This window comes from Fusarium tjaetaba (genome assembly GCF_013396195.1).
Source record: "Fusarium tjaetaba strain NRRL 66243 chromosome Unknown NRRL66243_c0000133, whole genome shotgun sequence".
Lineage (NCBI taxonomy): Eukaryota > Fungi > Ascomycota > Sordariomycetes > Hypocreales > Nectriaceae > Fusarium > Fusarium tjaetaba.
Window position 1 is genome coordinate 127,606 of NW_023501329.1, and position 22,213 is coordinate 149,818.

Here is a 22,213-nt window from a genome sequence, read left to right on the forward strand (position 1 = left end):
CCAAAATCACTATCAAGGAACATGAAGCTCAAAAGCGCAGCATCTCTAAGTGGAAAACGCAGTCACATCGATGAACAGATTCAAGTACAAGCTCTTGACCACGAAATAATTGGCCATTCACTAATGATACTATAAATGCTCAACTACCCGAAAAAATTATCCTTCGGCCATTATTCTATATTCTACTAGAACAGTTTCAAAAGGGATTAGGCATCTTGTTGAGTCAACCTAATCAGAGACAAACATTCCAAGCCCGGTCGCACACTTGAGATACACAGTTATCTTTCCGTGTCTGCGGAAATTCTGGCATCTCTTCTTGAGGTCTTCCCAAAATGATCTGGCCACAGCTATAGGGAACTCTGGAGACTCTCTGTCGATGGTCGTCAGAACCCGTACATTGACATGCCGCAGCACTTGGTCATCTGTTTGATCTCGACAAGCCGATACTATATAGTTAACAAGAGCATCCACGATTCCTAGAACCATATCATCCGGGATGTCGAGCCATAGGTAAGAGAGTCGGGGTGGAAATATGCCCAGTAGGGCGTGTTCCTCCAAGATTGGTTCAGCTGCAGTTGGATACCAGAAACCTTGGAAGTGGAATCTCATATAGCCAACATTGACCAGGTGCTTCCCTGCTGTGAATTGCTGGGCTTTGCGTGAAGTTTCCAAACGCAACGTTTTCAAGCTACGTTCTTTGCATACCAGAAGCTCGCATATATCTTGAGGGGTGAGACATATACGTTCAGAGTGACATAGTCCATAATACTGAAACTTCTCCAATGGCCCTGCTGCAGAAAGTAATAGTCGAAGTTCTCTCCGGCTGAAAGCACTGTCATACAAGCACAAGTCTCGTAAGCCAAGAAGATTTAGTCGGTCTGGGATTGACTGTGGATCGGGATTAAATAATCCCAGAGCCCAAATATTTGGATTGACTGATAAAAGCCCTCCCATTGAGGCATAGGATAGATCCAAGAACACAGCAGAACTAGTTTCATTTGCGATTGGCGAAGTCGTGATCCATATATATTTGAGATATTGAGGAAGAACGCAGTGCGTTCCGATAAAGAATGTGTGGAACGTTTTCATAATCTCGTTCAAGTGTTTGTTCTGTGCTGAGAGCTCTTCGAGATTTGGGACTTGAAGCAGAATAAGGGGGGCGATGAAGTCTCCCCATTTTGAGATATCTGGCATTATGGATGCTTCTGGGAACTTGAGAACTTCTGAGAACTTGTTTAATGACTTCTTGAGCCATTCTTCATCGAGACTCCAGCCGTATGTAGAGAGTTGTCTTAAACATATATACTTGACATGCTTGCCAAGCTCCGGATTCTCAGAAAGAGTCCTGCAAAATAAGAACTCTGCTTTTTGATGATTTTCGAAGAAGCCAAAATGATGATGTAATACCTTCTGTGCGATATACCCCCATCTTTTGCAGACCAGTGAGAGATTAAAGATTGTCTGGCGGCGTTCCTTAGCCGCAAGAGGGGGCGGTATCTCTCCCGTACTGCATGCACTCGGCCAATCCTTATCAAAATTTTGGCAATGGGGACATATACTCTCGCAGATGAGAAATATAATCTCCCGATGGAGGTTCTGTATAAGCATCTTCATTGCTTTCCGATATATGATAATGGGCGGTCTGGTGAGTTCTAAGAGCTTGAGTTGAGCAAGGCTAAACCGAGAGGGAACTGGGCCTTTTATAGTCCAAAAATGAGCTGAATAACTGGAAGTTGCGAACAGTTTCTCTAGGCCATGCACTGTTTCTCACTCAAGTCTCTCCTTGTATCACCACAGTGGTGCACCGCCTGTGATCAACATGCGCTGATTGTCGTCATGAAGCACTGTCGGCGTGGGCTTCCTCTATGAACTGGCCGCCGATCACCCGCCAGCAAGCTGTTTGCATTGTAGTTATCTTTCCCCTTCATTCTGAAATAATGTTGGTAGCATAATAGCTCTAGCTATAAGCCCTACATAGAGACAGTTTCTGCTGGCATCAGTAACCAAACAGCACCCAAAAACGTCTGTGACCCTGTCTACTGATGCTTCCTGATCTGCCAACGCTGGGTTTTCTTGCAATGTAGCACCAATGGTAGCCTGTGACTAACCGTAACCCGGAATCTTGATACTGTGGAACTTGGTCACATGGCTATCCCCTATGAAGTTACAGTCTTGTGCATGCTTTTGTGTTGTGTGTAGAGTTTGGATTTAGGCTAGACGTCAGAACATGCCAGGGCAATGTCATGTCTTGGGGATTTGTATTCTCACCGTGTGTCCGCCAATTAACAATCTCAATCGCTTACACCCGTCTTACTGTCAGTTTCTGTGTAGGCAGGTTTCTGAAGAACTGGAACAAATTCAGGTTATATTCATGCCAAATATTGTATTAAATAGCTTTATTAGCAGGGTAGATGAGATCGAAAACAGCATTTCCAAGTTCTATTGGACTAAAACGAGCATCTCTACATAGAAAAATGCGGCAACATTGTGTTTTCACCGACTTCGTCGCAGCTATACCATGAAAACGGTGCTACCGTTGTACTTATACACCCGTTTTCAAGCCATAACGAACCACACTCTCTGCGGAGTGATTCCTCTTCTTCTGCGGTCGTTGGCCGTACAACAGGCATTACCCACGGGGCTGGATTTGGATAGGCTTTGTCTATAAAATGTAGAATCACCTCTCTTAGCTTTTGCTCCTGCGGAGGTTCTCTGTAGGTAGACGATATGTAAGACCCCAAAGCCTCTCGATATCGAGGTGCGTCCGTGTGGCTATGGTCGAGGCATAGCGTCTGTAGGTTCGGTGGGAACACATTGAGCAGGGCATCCTTTGCGAGATCTTGGGTGTTGCGTCTCAGGGTGGAGATATCGCACAATACTCCTGCGTTGACTCGTAACTGTTGCAGCTTGACTAGCTGAGCCATGGCAGTAGGTGGCCGCTCTGAGCTGTACATCTTCAGGACAACTCTCTTGAGTGTATCTTTCATGGGTAAAAGCATCTCAAAGATCTCCTGAGATGTAACAAATCTGGTTCTGGAGGTCTGCGACCAACCCGTGTCGTCAACTTCCCTATAAACGAACTCTTCCAGTTTTCCTGTGTTGTTGATGAGGCTCTGCAGCCCGCTCTTCGACATGCACGCATTACCAATCCAGCGCCTGCGCAGCTTCTGAAGTGGGAGTTTCTCTGGGAGACTTCCAAATTTAGGTCGCGATATGGAAAGCGTCTGGAGGTTCTCCAGCATTATGAGAAGTCCCCCTAAAGTATGTAGATATGTTTGAACCTGTGGTGACAGATCCCAGATGGAGGATATTTCCTGCTGCCCGACCGAAAGAGACTCGAGCTTCTGAGACAAAGCTTTGTTCCGTATGACGGCTTCCATACAGAATCTTTGGAAGATGATCGGATTATAAAGGCCGTGAACGACGAGATGCTTGAGGTTGGTAGCCCGAAGTAGAATAATCGGTGCGATGAATTCTCCCAAAGAGACAACAGAGCTCTGCAAGTAGAGCGGCTTTATCCCAAACAAGCACATATACCTAGCCATGGATTCCTTAAACCAACGCTGGTTAGAAAACTCTTGGTTGACGCCTACGTGTAGCCCGAGGATGGCCACTTGAAACTGCTTGCTCAATTCTGGATTCTCGCAAATTGTCCTGCAGAAAAGAATCTGCCGCAGATCATCTGAATGTTTGAAGTAGTGATGAAGAATGTTCTGTGCAACACATCCCCAGCTCTTGCATGTCCTGCTAAGGTTGATGAGGGCCGGGCGGTCCTCATCCTTCTTGTTGGATATGATATGCTCGTGGGAGACGGAATGTTTGTCCTGACAATGTAGACAGAAATGCTCGAAAATCTGATACAAGATCTCTGTCGGGAGTGCTGGGCTTTCCCACATGACGGGCTATATCGGATATGCCTCGATTTTGTTTCTTCGGTATCTCAATAAGCTAACTCAGGGATGAAATATGTGTGTCTCTGGCTGACGCCTCGGTAAGCCAGAAAAGATGTCGGAACTTTGGCTGGTAGTATGATAAATGGCTAGAGAAGCTGCAAAGCTTTTGCTAAACGCGAAGTTCCTAGTGGCCAAGTCTTTTGTTGCGTGTAACTGATGGGTTGAGCTTTCCTACGTCCTTTTGTAAGGCTATGGTTCAAGTGGTGCTGGTCGTTGGAGTTATTGATGGATGGTTAATACAAGTCAGGATGAGTATGAAGAAGAAGGACCGTGGGGGGGCCGTGGGAGGGCTCGTGACGAGACTTTATAGGCAGATTGAACAAGCTTTGATACAAGATTAAGTGTTGTTGAGGTGAAGTTTGTATGTGATTTGGTGAAAGGCTATCAATGTGACCAACTGTATTCTACGCCTCGTAACTGTATCACCTAATGTTATCTCCTGATTTGCCGATTACTGTTTGACTTTGCAAAGTTTCTACATCAGAACACTGATGTGGCGTTTCTCAACTTTGTTACCCCCTGGATCCATTCAGCTTGAGGGATTTCAAAAGTCAAAACTGAGGCTATCTCACCACCGCATCCACCGAAAATGTATTTAAATAATTGAAGAAATTAATTTTGAGTATGTAAATACTTGCTGTTGAGAGCCTGGCATATGCTCTTACAACCAACGATGTTGAATATCTGAGAAACAGTAACAATTTCTATACGCCCATGTTAAACAAACGCCCATCCAGTCAAAAACACATCTATGCAGCTCGTTTACAATCTGGTCATCCTAGGGTATCAGACTTTTCACCTCCTTTCAAAAATATCTTGAACCTCAACAACGCCATCCATTCTTCCAAGAACCAAAACCTTAGCATCCTCATCAAAAGCCCCAGACATTACCATCTCCTCCGTAACCTCATCGTACACAATCGTTCCCGTCGCAACATCCATGATGTCGAAGCCATCTTCAGTTCTGCAGAGCATGTATCGGCAATCGGGTGAGATCGCAATGGGCCATCCCTCACTGGGTCGCACCGCGTTGAGGTTGTAGGACGTCAAGTCGTTGGCGGATGGGATCCAGATGTGGACACTTGTCCCCCAGACTGAGACGATGCGTCGACCATCGGGACTGACTGCTAGAGCGCGGGGGTTGTTTGAGCCGTCAATCTCGAGACGGCGAATTGTCTTGCAAGTCTTGGTGTTGGTGATGCGCAGCGTTCCATCGCGTGAGATAGTGACGAGGCTTTGGTCGGGGAGGAAAGCAGCGTGAGTAACTGCGTCGATGTGGCTCAGGACCTTTCCGACTCGGACTCCGTTCTTCACGTCCCAAACTCCAATGCGATTCCTCGCTTCACCGACTGCAATGAGTCTCCCATCACGGCTCCAAGCAATAGGCTCGCCCTTAGCCTCCTTGAGTTCACAGGCCGTCTTTCCACTGACATAGTCCCTCAGGAAGACAGTGCTAGAGTGGTGAAAGTCGAAGCCTCCTGTAAACTGAACGGTCCAGTCCCTAATAGTAGCCAGCTTCGCGCCATTGGGTGAGAAGACAGCGCGCGAGCCGCTGGTCTTGGAGTAGCCGCTCTGGGTCTTGATGTCAAAGACGTCGATCCAGGACTGAGAAGTTTGCGCAGCAGTGTAGATCGCAAAGACAGCTGATGTAGCAGGGGAGATGCCTACTGAGGCGATCTCTGCCTTGCTACAGGAGCGGCTGAAGCGACGCGTGATTTCCATGAGTGCTGTTGGGTCTCTTGCACTTAAAGACTGAGATCTTGGTGATGAAGTTGAAGGAGATGCAGATGATTGTCCCCTGTAGTATCGTTAGTCGGAAGCTCGAGGTTGAAAGGGGCTGGACTTACATGACGTTGACGATAATGGATAGTCAATAGAGAGTGAACAAATGTGGAGAGGGTATCCAAAAGTTTTATAAAATCTTGATACGATTGTATTGTTTGTAGTATTGTTCTGTAGAGTGTACTTTGAAGGTATCGCCAAACTTCCAAGAAACCGGCGATCACCTTGATCTTTAAACAAACCGCGAAGCCCACCACGATGACTCCTCCCTGCAACTAAGCACACCGAATCTTACAGATTGCTAATCACATCTCTCGATTTGGCGAGGCTCAAAAGCGACTTCGTTAGAAAATTTCACATTATTCTCAGCATGTAGTGAAAAAGGCTGAAGACATGTAGCGGTAGGGGTGAGTCACTAGTAACACCCGCCGGTCGCCGCAGGAGATACACGGAGCAGAATTCGGCGTGGCAGAATTAGGGATAGTGTTGATGACATGGGTGCCGGCCTCGTTATTTTTGGACGTGAAGAGGGAATCGGAGGTTGTAAGAATGAGACTCAGCGGGTTCATGATAGCCCGCATCTTGGCATTGTATGCAATGACTGACTCTAAGATCAGTTACTCTTACGGACAGTCAATCACTTCAATTGCGCTTATAGCTCATCTTCACAGCTCTTGGATCTTCATTGTGTCGTGAAAAGATGAGATGGGGACCCCCACAACCCCATGAGTTGCGATGCGGGGAGTATAAGTGAAAATGGTCTAGCCTTCTGGGCCAAAAACTCCAAAACGAGACTACGTGATGGCCCATTAGAAAGCAGAAATGGAATCATTGATTATAAAATCACTGCTTTGTAAATACTCGCTATTCATTCAGCTCATGAACTAGAGTTACAATTGCGTCCGATCACGGAGAGAGACAATGGATAGATTTCATCATGTTTAATTCATCATTTCATTTAGACATGATCGCATAGATCATACCATACTTATTCGTCATTCCGACCCATCAAGGTGTCTTTGATGCGCGCCAACAAGAGCATTCAGCTCCACCATTAACTCATTCATAACTCCCAATGCTACTCCCAACAAACTCCTTCTTTTTATTTTTCACATTCCCACACGCTTAAGCACCAAAGGCCTCCTCATAGTTGGTCATGCAAGATCGGTAGCGAACAGAGCTCGTCTTCAGAGCCTCCATGGCCTGCTGGAGACCCTCCTTGGAGATAGGAATCTCCTCAATCCACGACTTGAGGCCCTTGTCAGCAGCGAGCTGCAACATCTCGAGCATCTCACGTCGGCTGCCCAAGTGCGATGTTCCGATGTAGCAACCGTTGGTGATGAAGTCCTGGTTGCGGATGGAGATACCATCGCCACCGGGAAGACCAACAGAGTTCCAGTGGCCGTGCACATCGAGAAGGCTTAGGTACTCGCTGAGAGCAAAGCCCTCGAAAGAAGTGGCAGTGTTGATGATGATGTCGAAGGACATCTCGTGGCCCTTGGTCCAGTCCTTCTCACCAGTGGCCAGGAAGCCATCGGCACCCATCTTGCGAGCGTCGGCCTCCTTGGCTCGTGAACGGGAGATGGCCCAGACTTCAGCACCAAGAGCCTTGGCGAAGATGACACCGTAGTGGCCAAGACCACCGATACCAACGATACCGACCTTCTTGCCGGGTCCGGCGCCGAGACGCTTCAGTGGGCTGTAGACGGTGATACCGGCGCAGAGCATGGGAGCAGCTTGGGTGCTGGAGAGGGCTTCGGGGATGGGGTAGACCCTATGAATTGTAAGTCAGTGAGATCAATTGGGTGGGCGAGCGTACTCACCAGTACTCATGCACTCGGCTGTGAGAAGAGTAACCACCCTGGGTCTTGAAACCAGTATCGAGGTAATCAGCGCCATAGGCGTCAATCTGGTGCTTACAGTAGGTCTCATTGTCATTCTTGCACTGATGGCACTCAAGACACGACCAAACCTGGGCACCAGCACCGACACGGTCACCGACCTTGGCGAGAGTGACCTTATCACCAACACGGAGAACCTTGCCAACAACCTCGTGGCCTACAGCGAGGGGATAAGGGCAACCGCCCCAGTCGCCGCTGATGGTGTGACGATCACTGGCGCAGACACCGCAGCACTCGACCTTGATGTCGACATCGTACTCGCCAAAGGGACGGGGTTCAAACGAGTTCTTCTGGAAGTCGGTCCAGTGCTCGGCGCTGGGGGACTGAAAGCCCTGGAACTTGTCGGGAACAGACATGATGATTATGGAAGTGTGAGTGCTGAGATGGCGAGAAAGAGAGAGTAAAGCAATTGAGAACAAGTCAATTGGGGCTTCTCTTCCTTTATAAAGCTCATCTCATGACGACGAGCCGACCAGAAACCCCCACTCGTCGAAACAACCTCAGAGCTCACCCCTCATCGCGTTGACTACCGTATCCGTTACGTGTGAGGGGCACTTTTTTTCTCTGCTACCACCCCTCCGTCATGAAAGATCATCTGATTCGAGTAAGCGACGCGGTTTGGGGGAGGAATTGAAGTGTCGCATTGAGAGATTGGGGGTCGTTTCGGGACGCTATGCCCGAATTGCACACAGGCGACATGCGATAGCCGATAGCCGATGTGGACATGTCATTGGTTGAGGCGCCATCATGACTCTTGACATGAAGCTCGGATTATTCGTGGGCCGCCGGAGTCTGAATTCCTCCACCAAGAATCGTGGGGGATGAGGTAGCATGAGAGGAGCTGCATTGGCGATCTGTGAGGAGGTGGCTCAAGATGTATTTTATAGTTCCATTTGTCCTGATGGGGGTATCCTTTCATACGGGCATCATTTGTTCTAGACCTTGCTATATCATGTCTTGTCAAGGCGTAGTCAAGTTATATCCAAGTTGTTCCTCCTCATGACCACAAATTCGGGCACTCCAAACCGAAATCTCGCAGACCTAAATACCGAACCTCGCTATAACCGTCCGACAAGCTCACTGCTTCTTCCAATCCTTCTTCTTCAAAGCCCTCGATTCTCCCAGTCCAATTCCCAGCAGAAAGCTCACTCTCATAGTCATACCAAGATACACAAACGGCACATTCCCCCAATCACTAGCATTCCACGCCATGACGTCCCAATAGATACTCGACCCAAGCTCACTCATCGAAAACAAGTGTCCCAGATCCGCAATAAGTAGTACAAGCAGGACCGTCCTCCAAACCCGCAAATCCGCTGTAGATCGCAGCACGAGCGCTTCGTTGAGCGCAAAGAAGAAGAACATATTGGCGAGCTGCGACATGGCTACAGATGTAGCCTTTCCTGTTTCTGCTGGTGCTGAAGCAGCATGGAGGAGGTTCAGGTAAGTTCCTTGGCGGAAGTGAGTGTAGAAAGCACCGGTGAGGGCAGAGATGGGTTCAAGAATGAGGAAGAAGATGCGGTAGATGGGATGGATGCGGAAAGCCACCTGAGAGGGCCTCGGGGTTGGTGTGGCCATGATGAAGGTGAGTTGATGTGATCGCGGAAGATGAATTGTGTGTTTGATATGTTGCTACGTGGTGATAGTGAACAAACTCTCAGAAACTTCAGTATGGATCCTTGACGCGGGAAAAACTTGATCCACTGTCTTCCCCACGACAGCCCTGCAGCATTAAACTCTAGAAGGGCTGCATCCTGAGACAAAGTTGAAGATTGCTGGAATTGAGATGCAATATTGGATATTTTAGCTTGAGACCTATTAATCTACGAGTTATAGCACTTGTCTTGCCCGAGCAATTATCGACCCTTAAGCTGAGTGTTCCGTAGGGTAGCCATGACGTCCAGACTCTGGACACTTCGACCAAACTGTAGAGGTCTAGACCTTCGAGACTTAAAGCTTCAGAGTGAAGTCAATCTGGGCTCATATAAATCCAGATCAACCCAAATGGAGAATTTCCTAGTCGTGGCTGACTGGTTCCATGGAACCGGTATCGGAATGTCCGGTTCACCAATTGTAAGCCCAGGTGAAGTTCTCCTGAACGAGTTGTCGATCACTTCCTCCAATCCGTCAGATTTTTTCGTTCTAGGTTTCAAGGACTGATGTACGCCAATCCATTTGCAAACTGTTCCAGGCTTGAACTATCTACCCGTAGAGGGACAACAATGTCAATGGAACTACAGAATCAGGGTCTTCAGCCCGTGTGGATGAGATCAGTCAGTAAGCCCAGCCAAATCCGGGGTTGCTTTGGGGGATTAGCTTGTTTGGGGTGTTGATCCAGACCCCTGGAAGGTCTGGATGCATTGAGTTGCACTGCGTGGGTTCTCGAAGTAACGCTGTTGTTGTGGTGAATCGATGTTACACAGCCATTGGCCGTTGGAGGTCTGGTCAATAGGGATCAACGGTGTTGATATGAAGGCCCAACATTGCTGCTACTTTGCAATCACAGTTCTTGCGGCATTGTTGCATTACTCAGTACCTGCAGTTTTTTCTACCGAGAAGAATCAGCACCGGGAATAAGAATACGGAAAGTTTGCATCGCCACTTTGAGTTTCTTTCGCCCTGTTTGGTAGTGTTGGCTGAGGACGGCTGATGGAGGGGCGGCTAGCGACAGATGCTACTGCTACCGTGTTCAAGGGACCTCACCGCTACAGATTAAAAAAGCAAAGAGAGTTTTTACCGTCATAATCTTTAGCCTCTAAACATCTTCAACGACGTAAGGTAGTATGAGCTTGTTCAGAGACCGGACCGAGGAAAAAGAGAATCGCGGGCCCCGAGAAAAACTGGAACCGTACGATCCACCTCCGCTCGATAATAATAAATCAAGAAATCGTTGTCCTTCCCGCATTCCCAAGACTTCCTTCTGGGGCAGCACTAGCTCACAAGTGCATGTCATCGTGTACTGTCAATGGCGTTAAGCATGACTTGGGGACCAGTCGCCTTACATCACCGCCAAGGGTCGTTTAGTATCGTGACTCGCCCTATGGGGCACTAGCTTTTGTTAAGAGATACTTTTGATGTCTTCCCTTTTGTAGATGGCACCCTCTCCTTCTTTTATTCCCCTGATCATCCCGTTCTTCTGACTCGTCTTGTCGTGTTGTGCTGTGCTGTACGTAACTACAGTGAAGACCCAATCAGGGACCCCCTGTTCCTCCAGATCCCTTCAGTGGCAGTTCAGTTCGCCCTTTAAATCCAAGCCCCCCTGTCTTCCGTTGACTTTACCGGGATTGCTAATCGCAACGGTTTTTTTCTCAAGAAGCCTGCTCTTCCTCCCTCACATCCATCCCCATTCCTTTTCTACTCCTTTTCCTGTTGTTCTTTTTCTGCTTTTCTGTTGGGACAAGCACAGAGCGTTATAACGAGTACTAAACTAAAGAAACCTCCGTCTCTTTTTTTTTTTGAGTTGTCGTGTACCGTTGCCACCCAACACCGAACGACCGACCCAACGCCAGAAACGGGCCCAAAGCAAATCAAGGTTCCGCGAAACTTAAAGGAAGGCCTGAGACCGCCCCTGCGACCAGACCATACCGACCGCCCGATCGTAAACAACAACGACAGAGGTCAAAAACTCCGACGAGCGCATTCATTTAGCTCGTTGTTCTTCACTGCTCGGCTATTTGGTCGACTCGACATTCCTTCATATACGTCGTTGTTCGATTATTTGCGTTTCCAGCTCCGATAGTCCCAGCACAGCCCGCTTGGACTTGATACACGTTCCTTTCTCTAGTTCGACAGTTTTGCTACCACCTCGAATATGACCAAGCGCATTTTCCCCATCAGCGACTGGGCTCCTGCTCAAGAGGCCATGTTGGAATCTCCCGCCGAATCTTCGTGTCTGGGCATCTCGACGCCTGCCCAGACTGCGAACACCACTCTCCACCCTGAAGCAGCCGCAATGTACACAGCTGCCCCCCCTCGAAACCGCAGCATGAGCCTTTCTGTGCCATGGCGACGTCCTAAATCATTTGCTTTTGGTCATGACCATTCTCATTCGCAGCATCTTTCTCGGCATTTTAACGATCTCGCTGTTGACGATACCGAAGACGAGTTCCACGATCTGAATAGCGCCCATCACGAGACCCAGCATCAACACCACTTCCACACTCCAGGTGCCAAACAGATCAAAGGAATGTTTCGCCGCGCTTCACTGTCGATCAACCGAATGGTTCATCGACGACCTTCGATTGCTGAAGATGTCGAACAACCCGAGACTGGTAGACCTACTACTTCATACAACAATGCGCACTCGACTTGGAGTCGTCTTCGACAAGCCACCGTTCGTCGCTCACGATCGATCTATGGATTTGACTTGAAACATGACCAAAACGCCTACAACTACGAGAACTCCTCGCATCTCCCGATTCCCGGTTTTCGTGGCGAGCCACCCGTCATTCCCAGCAACTCTGGAGCTGCTGCTAAGGCCTCAGCTGCTATGCAGAATGAATACCTGGCTCGTCAGGGTCTGTACAACTTTTGGTTGAATCCCAGCACCAACGACGAGAGCAACGATCGTGAGAGCGGAATCGGAATTACAGTGACACTTCCTGGAGCCGAGAGTGAGACTGAGATAGAGCAAAATGCTGCTATTAGCACGATCGACTTTGTCTCTAGACTCCCTGCAGAGCTCGCTATTCATGTCCTCGCAAACCTCGACGCTCCAGCACTCACCAAGGCCAGCATGGTTTGCAAGAACTGGAATAAGATTGTCAGTAACCAGCACATCTGGCGTGAGTCTTGTCTTCGCGAGACTACTACCACTTATGCTACAAGCGAGCCCGTTGCCCCTGGAAGTGGTCTCGGAGTTCCTGCTATTTCACCGGCAAATGACTGGAAGGACATTTACCGTATCAAGCAGGAGTTGAGCCAGCGATGGAAGACTGGTAAGGCTAGACCTGTCTATCTGAATGGACACAAGGATAGCATCTACTGCCTTCAGTTCGACGAGTAAGTTATTCGGTCCTTTTACAAATGTTTTACTAACCTGAAAAGGCACAAAATCATTACTGGTTCCCGCGACAAGACGATTCGGGTCTGGGATATGCATACCCTTGAATGCACCCTCATTATTGGACCGCCCGAGGTCCTCGCCGAACCCGACATGCTCATTGACGAGGATGGCAACCCTACTCATTTCGCTTCAGGATCCTCCGACAACGAGAAGTCAAACTTCTCTATGCCTCGCAGTACATCATTCCCTACACATCACATGGCCTCTATTCTGTGCCTGCAGTATGACGACGAGATCCTGGTCACTGGATCCTCCGACTCTACCTGCATCGTTTACGACGTACGCGACGGATACCGTCCTATTCGCCGACTCCGACACCACACCGCAGCTGTTCTCGATCTTGCCTTTGACGACAAGCATATCGTCACATGCAGCAAGGACTTCAGCATCTGCGTCTGGGATCGCCACACCGGCGACCTGATCAAGCAGCTTCGGGGACACAGCGGACCTGTTAACGCAGTACAGATGCGGGGCAACACCATCGTGTCTTGTTCGGGAGATTTCCGCGTCAAGTTGTGGAACATTGAAACAGGCAAAAATATTCGTGAGTTCACGGGGCACACCAAGGGGCTTGCTTGCTCCCAATTCTCCGAAGATGGCCGATACATTGCATCTGCTGGTAACGACAAAGTTATCCGCATCTGGGATGCCAACACAGGCGAGTGTCTCCGTGAGATGCGCGCCCATGAGAACCTGGTTCGCAGTCTGCACATAGATAGTGTGAGCGGCCGACTGGTCTCTGGAAGCTACGACACCGACATTAAGGTGTGGGACATGGAGACTGGACACCAGCTGCTCGACTTTCCCAAGTGGCACGCAAGCTGGGTTCTGAGTGCGAAGAGCGATTACCGTCGCATTGTCAGCACAGGACAGGACCCCAAGATTTTGATAATGGATTTTGGTGCCGATGTTGATGGTATTGAGAATATCGAGAGTGCCAGACCTCTACAGATCGAGGGAGGGTTTATCTGAGCTCTGAACATGCGGCGGAATAATATGATTGGGGGGATACTAATATGCCAGACGAACACGATTGAACTGGCTTTTACGACTTTATGACATGGAAGGGTTTGCTAGACTGATTTTAAGATGTAAGGCAAGCATTAGGGCATGTTGGATGAACATGCTAGGACATGGATGGTCATGGGCATGGACATGGTGCATGCGTGCAACCTCAGGGAGCACATTTGAGATCGGGCGATGGATCTATCGCTCATGAGGATTACTCGCCAATAGCGTTGATGAGCGATCTGGATCACATAGACTGCGTCTGGAGTTTACATAAATGAATTTACTTAACTATTGCTTTCGAGTCCTGGGGTCTTGTCTTCCGAGTCTCTGATTCTGTGCTTCGTTTCACGACGGACGGTGAATTAATTTGTTTAAGTGGTTACAGGGTTCAAGGCCGATGCGTGAAACAAGGGAGCCCGAGATCCACGGGAACGCGCATCGATATCGAAATGCGGGATGAAAAAGGATGCGGAGTGAAACACATAGCGTGTGATGGATAGACTTAGATCATGTGAAGGGAACACATTTTGCATAAACACGCACCCTGAACTAATTAATATATTTCATGTCTGCCTCTGCATGTTCGTAGTTCACCTGACTTTGAGGGACTATCCTGTGCTATATCGGGTAGGTGGTATAGATTTAGAGTAATTGTTGTACCACATGCAGGCAACCGTTGACCTTAAATGCGACTCTCTACCTTACATACCCTCGGACTGATGTGCATTATGGAGTGTGAGGTGTTGGATTGGGCTGGAATGCGCTTCATGGTGTGGCGGGATGTGGGGAGCTGTGTTTTGAAACAGGGGACCACAAGGGGATTTGTTGGCTGTGACGGCTTCAAAGCCACCGACATTCAATATTTGCGAACATCAATGGCATTAATTCAACATCGATAGCTCCAAAACTTGCTTTTCCGCACTTTCATGCTCGGATTCAACTCTGACTGGCTTCATAACCGCCACTACATAGATCTCGCCAAGGAATAGCTGAGACCCCTACTGTAAATCCCTTTAATTAGCATCACCTCATGTACCGGAGCCACCTCGGCCGCAACATGATTAAGCGCTTAACATATGGTAGTCGCGCGCGTGTTTGGAAGGGTCCTGAGACGGCGAGGAGGATTCTATGCCGTGGCGCAGAGAGAGTGGGAATGTCTTGGTAATTAAACGGACCATGGCGTAATGCTTCAGTGGGAGAGGAATGCAAGTTTCGTATTGTATTGAGTTTCTGAAGGAATGGTGGATGACATGGGTGCAGTGGAAATTAGAGTATGTGAAGCTAATAGTCTGTCGATACCACGTTACTGGTAGCCACGGGGTATCTTTACAGCGAGAGCGAGAGGTCACCTACCCACTTTCCTTGGGGTGTTGTAGTGAATCACAGTTCTGAGATGTATGATCTGGTGGTTTGGACTTGTGATGGCTTCTTAGACTCTTTACTTAGTTCGTAGGCACGGAATTGCCGCTGTTTAGATCATGCCCCGGTTCTTTTGATCCGGGAGATGTAGCGTGAGCCACCCGCTGGCTTGTCCGGGGTCGTCCAGTGAAACAGGGCGCTAGACTGATTTCGTCAGGGTAGAGGTACTTTCCCTTTTTGTCGAGAGATCAAGGGTGTTCTCTTCGGTAACTGGACGAGCTTGTTCTGTTCCCCTTTCCCGTTTCTCCCAAGGATCTCTATTCCTGCATCATCGCCCTCGACTCGACGTTCATCATCCTATCCTATACATCGTCCAACGTATCCTTGAACTTCTTTGTATCATTGTTATTATCGTTTCATGTTTTGTTCTGGCCTGGTCGGCCTGGTTTGAAACAGTCCGTGATGCTGCAATAGCCAATGACGATCACTTTAATCTTGTCTAGCTCCAGCCCCCCCTTGGAACAGTGAACAGACAGACAATTCGATGGACAACTCCACTCCAATGGCAGGTCCTCGGAGGCAGAGACGGCAGCGGATGGCGTCCGAGGAGAGTTACCACGATGAGATCCCTGTTCCTGTACCTGGTCAGGGCAGTAATAAGGTAAGTCGAGTCAATAGTGCATGTCACATATATTCATCCCAACCGTGTGTATACATATGTATCTATCCTTACCCTGTCTTGTCTACTATTCCCTTTCTTCCGTTCCATTTCAAGTCAGTCGAAAGCTACCACACCCACACCCTCCACCACGACAGTCAGTCTTTATCGTGTGAACACGCGATCGCGTGTGTCTCTCCTTGCCTCTCTTTTTTCTATTCTTCATATTCCTGCTTGTCTGGGACAGCGTCATCTTTGATCACCACCCTCTCTTTTTATTTTGCCTGCTTTTTAAAGAACAAAAGCCAACACCCGTCTCTCCCTTGAATACACTTGTTTCGTGGCTTTTAAGATTTTTGGTCTTAGTTTATCTGGCCTATCTACCTGGTAAGTTTTATCGGCGAACAAGCCTCAATATGCAAGCGGAACAAGGGACCAACAACACATGCGAACCCTCATCTGAAGTGCCGCTTTCGAGCATTGCCGGCCGGATCATGATCATGTAAACAATTGATTCCTAGTGGTCTCAGCGTTTATAGATCCTGCTTGGCTGTACACCCTTTCGGTGCCACTGTCGAAAGCTGCCGAGATGTATCATCACCTGCCTCACTTGGACTCTTACGGCTGTCGACAGTGTCAGGCTGCCAATTCGATTCAGTCACTGCACTTCAGTCACTTTCGTTCTGCCAGTGCCAGTGCCATTGCTGTTGTTGTTATTCTCTGCCTTATTTATTCTCTTCTGTTCCTTCGTCTATCCTCTCTTTTCATCTTCTCTTCACCATTGTGCAGATTATTGTTCACATCCTTTGTTCACCTCGATCTACACAAAACTCAACCCAAACCCAATCTTAGTTGACAGCTTTCTCAAGCTTCATACTGAGGTCTCCTCTTTTCTCCCACACCGCACTGCTTTCCCAAAGTTACTTTTGCGTATGGTTTCCTGCAAATTTTCTCAAACCCAAATACGAAAATACAGGCGTACTGACTTTATCCTTCGTAGCCATCTGCAATATCAACACACTCTCTAGAGCGATACTATACCGCTACACCCCAGAAACAACGATTTAGCTGGCTATTCATCGTCATCATGGGGCTTTCGACTATCGTCACGGCCTCCCTCTTGGCCATGCGCCTCTTTACCCTCCCGGCTTCGGCTGCTCCTCAGGCTATTGAGGTTGAGGTTGATGTCGCTGCTCCCGCGGCCTCTGTCTCTACTGCCGCACCGGCCTATCCTGCACCTGCTTCGCCTGAGTCTGCCACTCCCAAGGCTCCTGCTTACTCGGCTGCCGCTGCTGCTGGTTCTTGGTGGATGTCCGACATCAAGCGTCAAGGTGTCGTTGCCTATGGCTCCGCCGACTACAAGATCTTCCGCAACGTGAAGGACTACGGTGCCAAGGGTGATGGTAGCTCTGACGACACTGAGGCCATCAACGCCGCCTTCTCTGACGGCAACCGTTGTGGTAAGGGCTGTGACTCTTCTACCACCACTCCCGCCATCGTCTACTTCCCTGCTGGTACCTATGTTGTCTCCAAGCCTATTCTCCCCTACTACTACACCCACATGATTGGTGATGTCAACAACCTTCCTGTTCTCAAGCCAACTGCCAACTTTGAGGGCATGGCTGTCATTGACGTTGATCCCTACAACTCGGACGGCTCCAACTGGCACACCAACCAGAACAACTTCTTCCGACAGGTCCGCAACTTCAAGATTGATCTCACCGGTATGCCCAAGAGCTCCGGTACTGGTATCCACTGGCAAGTCGCCCAAGCTACCTCTCTTCAGAACATCGTCTTCCAGATGATCGAGGACTCCAGCGACGACAACAAACAGCAAGGTATCTTCATCGACAACGGCTCCGGTGGCTTCATGACCGACCTCACTTTCATTGGTGGTCGATATGGTGGTTTCTTTGGTAGCCAACAGTTCACCAGCCGAAACATGACTTTCCGCAACTGCAACACTGCCGTCTACATGAACTGGAACTGGCTATGGACTCTCAACGGCCTTGACATCTCTGGCGCCAAGGTCGGCATTGACATGACTGCTGGCGGTAACGTTCAGAATGTCGGCTCTATTCTCCTTACCGACAGCAAGATTGCCAACACTGCAGTCGGCGTTCTTACCAACTACAACCCCGCCCAGCCCGATACCAACGGCACCCTTATCATCGACAACGTCGACATGTCCTCTGCTGTCCCCGTCGCCGTCAAGGGTGGTGGATCTAGTGCTACTATCCTTGCCGGCAACGCCAAGATTGCATCCTGGGTCCAAGGTCGTGCCTACAGCGGCGGCAGTGGTAAAGCTATCCAGGCCACTCAGACTCCCGTCACCAAGCCCAAGGCTCTTCTCGACTCCAAGGGTAATGTCGTCACCAAGAGCAAGCCTCAGTACAACAGTGTCCCCTCTTCCAACTTCATCTCCGTCAAGTCCAAGGGTGCCAAGGGTGATGGCAAGACTGATGATACTGCTGCCATTCAGGCTGTCTTCAACAGTGTCCAAGATGGTCAGATCGTTTACTTCGACCACGGCGCTTATGTCATTACCGATACTGTCAAGGTTCCCAAGAACATCAAGATTGTTGGCGAGGTCTGGCCTCTCATCATGGCTGGTGGCAACAAGAACTTCAAGGATCAAGCCAACCCCAAGCCCGTCTGGCAAGTCGGTCAAGCTGGTGATGTCGGCAACGTCGAAATCCAGGACCTCATGTTTGAGACTCTCGGACCCCAGCCCGGTGCTATCTTGATGGAGTTCAACGTCGCCGGTTCTACTCCCGGCTCCGCTGGTCTCTTTGATGTCCACTTCCGCGTTGGTGGCTCTGCCGGTACTCAGCTTCAGTCCGACAAGTGCAAGAAGAACCCCAAGGTCAAGGCCGATCCCAACCCGGAGTGCCTCGGCGCCTTCATGCTCTTCCACATGACCAAGCAGTCTAGCTGCTATCTTGAGAACACTTGGTTCTGGGTTGCCGACCACGAGCTCGACCTCGGAGATCACTCTCAGATCAACCTCTACAACGGCCGCGGAGTTTTGATTGAGAGCACCAAGGGCGCTTGGCTGTGGGGTACCGCTTCCGAGCACAGTGTTCTCTACAACTACCACCTTGAGGATGCCTCCAATGTCTACATGTCGCTCATCCAGACCGAGACTGCTTACATGCAGGGCAACCCTGATGCTACCGTTCCTTTCACTGTGAACAAGAAGTACTTCGACCCTGACTTCAAGGCCACCTGCACTGGTCCCTCTCAGCGATGTGCCCGTACCTGGGGTCTCCGCGCTGTCAACTCCAAGGATGTTTTCATCTATGGAGGAGGCCTCTACAGCTTCTTCAACAACTACGACCAAGTCTGTGTTGGCGAGAACAACTGCCAGGACAACATGATCGACATTGAGAGCTCACAGGTGCACCTTTATGGCATCAGCACCAAGGCCTCTGTCAACATGGTCAATGTTGATGGCAAGTCGGCGATCCTTGACAAGGACAACCGCAACAACTTCTGCGCCGCCATCGCGCTCTTCTCATCTTAGGAAGATGAAGTCGACGCACCGCCTTATGGTGTGCCTCCTTACGCCTAGCCAACGCGAATACCCGAGCGACACGTGCTCATTGCTGATTATGTGCTTTCAACGTGCCTCTGATTTTTCTTTCTTCATTTTTCCATAGGGTCTTTTTTGTTCCAGGATGGAACTGGAGTTTCGGATAGTAAGCGACGAAAAACGCTTTTGATAACAGCACCTCACTCAGAGTAGACAGGGTAGCTGAATGAATCAAGTTGAGACAAGAAATGATCCCCAAATGTGACATTGTGATGAGTCTCATGTGCTGTGTATGCTGTGATGTTATGACGTAGCCATATGTGATGTGTTGACCGCGGAACGTTATGATCACGGGGTGGTTAGTAGACAGAGCCCGAGAATAAAGGACAAAGATTCACACGAAACAAGAGTGGACGACAAAAAGCTGGAATGAAACCAGGTCAACACTGTAAATGTGCTGCCTCTATACAAGAAGGACTACGAAAAGGCAAAAAGATGGTGATGGAAATCGAACCATCGACGCAGCAAAAGCGAAGCCGAGTCCCGAAGGAGATGAGAGGCGGAGTGATGCAAGGAAGATCTACACCACTCCGCCAAAGTTCAGTTGTTTTTAGCTACTTCGCTGAAGGAGAGAGTAATAGAATGGATTATCAAAGGCTGATTCCATGTCTTGGGGGAATGGTTAGCGTGGTGCCGTGGCGTTGATGTTGCCTGGTGCTGGTGCAGGGGTTGTGATGATCCACGGCTGAATGACAAGGTTGTCAGACTCAGCCCAGCACATTCAGGCACAGAGGACAACACTGAGATTTAAGTGAATAATTTGATTATATATTTATCTTATGGATTTGTTGTTTAAACATAAGAATATTGTGAAATCGAGAGAGAAGAGGTGCAGCATGGTTGCGAAAATGAGATGTTCAAGGGTAGCTGACATTCGAACTTATGACCAAAAAGCGAAGTCTCCCGAAGGAGAAGTTCATTTGGAGGTCGAACCGGAGTTCGGTTGAGTTAAACATGTAGCTACTTCGCTGGTAATATTGCATGTTGGTCTGGTCTATAGCTTATGGATGGTGTTGGCTGAGCTGGGTTGTTTCACAGTACTTCTCAACACGTGCGAAGAGCTTTTTCATGTCAACAAGGAACTTATTTGCCCAAGGAGAAGCTATTGAAAGAAGATACAAGAAACAGTTTCTACATGTTTAATTTATAATGTCTAACAGTTCGTCTCTCATGTCCAGAAAAGTCCAAAAAGAAATAGTCAGTATGGCCATCTACGTTCATAATGCGTCTCGAACTGCAGGACTCTGGCTTGACAAAAAGCGAAGGCTTCACATCCGGAGATGGTTGAGCAAGGTTATATCAGTTAAGCCATTGGGCTAGTGTTTCTCGCTACTTCGCTGACATTTGTTTGTTTGCTTTGGTATATAAGCGACTGTTTGTTGTTTGTGGCTGTTGTTGTTGGGTGGAGGTGGTGATGTGCTGCAGGGGTTGTTAGCGGGTGTGGGGTTCTGAAGCCGGCGTTGAGTCACCTCGCCGCAATGCATCTACGATGACCCCTGCAGCTAGAACTGTGTTGACTTGTGGAGGGACTCAAGTACATTTTAGATATGACATCTTCTACCTAAGCCAACAGGTTGATTAAAATGAAAAGCCCTACTGATTACGTGGTAAAACATTATGTCAATAGAGATGCTTTGACTGTGTGTGACATGGGTTCTGCCTAGTTTGACCGCCTGCTTCAGTATTCATTCGGTTAGATCTCCCGCGATTGGTGCCAACCGCCGCTGTGTTAAGCTGCCCGAGAGCTCTCATCTTCTAACACTACGACTTGAGCTGCTAGCTCTACGTTGTATAACTTCAAAACGATGTCGTGGACAAGAAAAAAGACGATAGGACCGGTCCCACCTCCACCATCCTTCACACCGAAGTTCTCGGAGACATACACGAAAAAGCGGGCTTCTAACAATGGCCATGGCACTGATGATGCTCTCGCTGTGACCCACATTCTTGAAGCAGCCGATATCCCATGTTGTATGGTCGGAACAAGTGCTCTTATATTTTACGGAGCTGCCAGAGTGCGTCACGTATGTTTTTCGGTCTCTAAAATATGAATGATTTCGTTGATGCCCAATAGCACTGGGAAATTTGTGTACCGACACATCTCGTTGATAACGCTGTAGCATTGTTAAAGTCAGAACCTCAATCTCGCATTTACCACGTCACGAAGCCTTGGGACACACCAAGCTCCTCTTTACTACACACTTAGCGCCGATTCAACCACCATGAAACTGACTTTGTTTTTGTTATTGTTCCCGACAGGGATGTCCATATTGTGTGCGAACCCCCCAACTTCACCCGCAGCGTTCGAGGACTACCGTATCCTAAACTGGACGTCTTTATACAAAGCTGTCTAGACTCAGGCGATGAGCTACAATTATTTGATGTGATTGATGGGACAAACTTGCCGGAGGAATGGGGAGAAGAGAACCTTGAACTGGACGGCACACACGACGTCGAATGGGCTATTGAGGCAAACAAGAGAGGTCGCGAAAGTCAAGACGAGATGTTTGCGCTATGGTCTATTTTTGCAAGTAAACCAAAAAGCAGACGAGCTATGTGGCAATCATACGTACGAACAAAGAAGGACAGGTTGGATTGGACTAAGCCGAGCCATGTGTTTATCACACAATATCGTATTATTGGTATCCCAGATTCGTGGACCGTTCTCTCAGACGATTACTAGAAACAAGAGAGGCAAATAATGATGTGTAATGATAAGTACTTCAAAGCCCGTTATACCAGGGCAGATCCGTCTTTACGAGAGATGTCACGGCCACGCCGGCTAGCAGTCTTTGTGATTGAACAGATCGTGAAAAAGCGATACTGACCTGGATGGTAGCCAGGGAGATGATGATGGTTTGGAAGGGCTGAGATGCACAAGAGATAACT

The 22,213-nt window shown here is 48.7% G+C and overlaps 6 protein-coding genes across 6 annotated transcripts; 2 read left to right on the top strand and 4 right to left on the bottom strand.

Moving 5' to 3' along the window:
• Positions 1–228: 228 nt before the first annotated feature.
• FTJAE_6796 (uncharacterized protein) lies at positions 229–3,896 on the bottom strand (the record flags this gene model as incomplete). Its single annotated transcript, XM_037353445.1, has 4 exons — positions 229–1,267; positions 2,105–2,156; positions 2,315–2,347; positions 2,573–3,896. The coding sequence occupies 4 exons, from the start codon at positions 3,894–3,896 to the stop codon at positions 229–231; spliced, it is 2,448 nt and encodes an 815-aa protein (XP_037206152.1).
• An 852-nt stretch (positions 3,897–4,748) lies between these two features.
• Positions 4,749–5,675, bottom strand: FTJAE_6797 (WD repeat-containing protein; the record flags this gene model as incomplete). Its single annotated transcript, XM_037353446.1, has 1 exon — positions 4,749–5,675. The coding sequence occupies one exon, from the start codon at positions 5,673–5,675 to the stop codon at positions 4,749–4,751; it is 927 nt and encodes a 308-aa protein (XP_037206153.1).
• Positions 5,676–6,860: 1,185 nt separating this feature from the next.
• Positions 6,861–7,992, bottom strand: FTJAE_6798 (alcohol dehydrogenase (NADP+); the record flags this gene model as incomplete). Its single annotated transcript, XM_037353447.1, has 2 exons — positions 6,861–7,509; positions 7,559–7,992. 2 exons carry the CDS (start codon positions 7,990–7,992, stop codon positions 6,861–6,863), a joined length of 1,083 nt encoding a protein of 360 aa, XP_037206154.1.
• A 721-nt stretch (positions 7,993–8,713) lies between these two features.
• On the bottom strand, positions 8,714–9,214 carry FTJAE_6799 (NADP-dependent alcohol dehydrogenase; the record flags this gene model as incomplete). Its single annotated transcript, XM_037353448.1, has 1 exon — positions 8,714–9,214. The coding sequence occupies one exon, from the start codon at positions 9,212–9,214 to the stop codon at positions 8,714–8,716; it is 501 nt and encodes a 166-aa protein (XP_037206155.1).
• Positions 9,215–11,447: 2,233 nt separating this feature from the next.
• FTJAE_6800 (f-box WD-repeat) lies at positions 11,448–13,673 on the top strand (the record flags this gene model as incomplete). The annotated part of the gene is made up of 2 exons (XM_037353451.1): positions 11,448–12,637; positions 12,683–13,673. The coding sequence occupies 2 exons, from the start codon at positions 11,448–11,450 to the stop codon at positions 13,671–13,673; spliced, it is 2,181 nt and encodes a 726-aa protein (XP_037206156.1).
• A 3,143-nt stretch (positions 13,674–16,816) lies between these two features.
• Positions 16,817–19,255, top strand: FTJAE_6801 (beta-1 3 exoglucanase precursor; the record flags this gene model as incomplete). The annotated part of the gene is made up of 1 exon (XM_037353452.1): positions 16,817–19,255. One exon carries the CDS (start codon positions 16,817–16,819, stop codon positions 19,253–19,255), a length of 2,439 nt encoding a protein of 812 aa, XP_037206157.1.
• Positions 19,256–22,213: the final 2,958 nt, after the last annotated feature.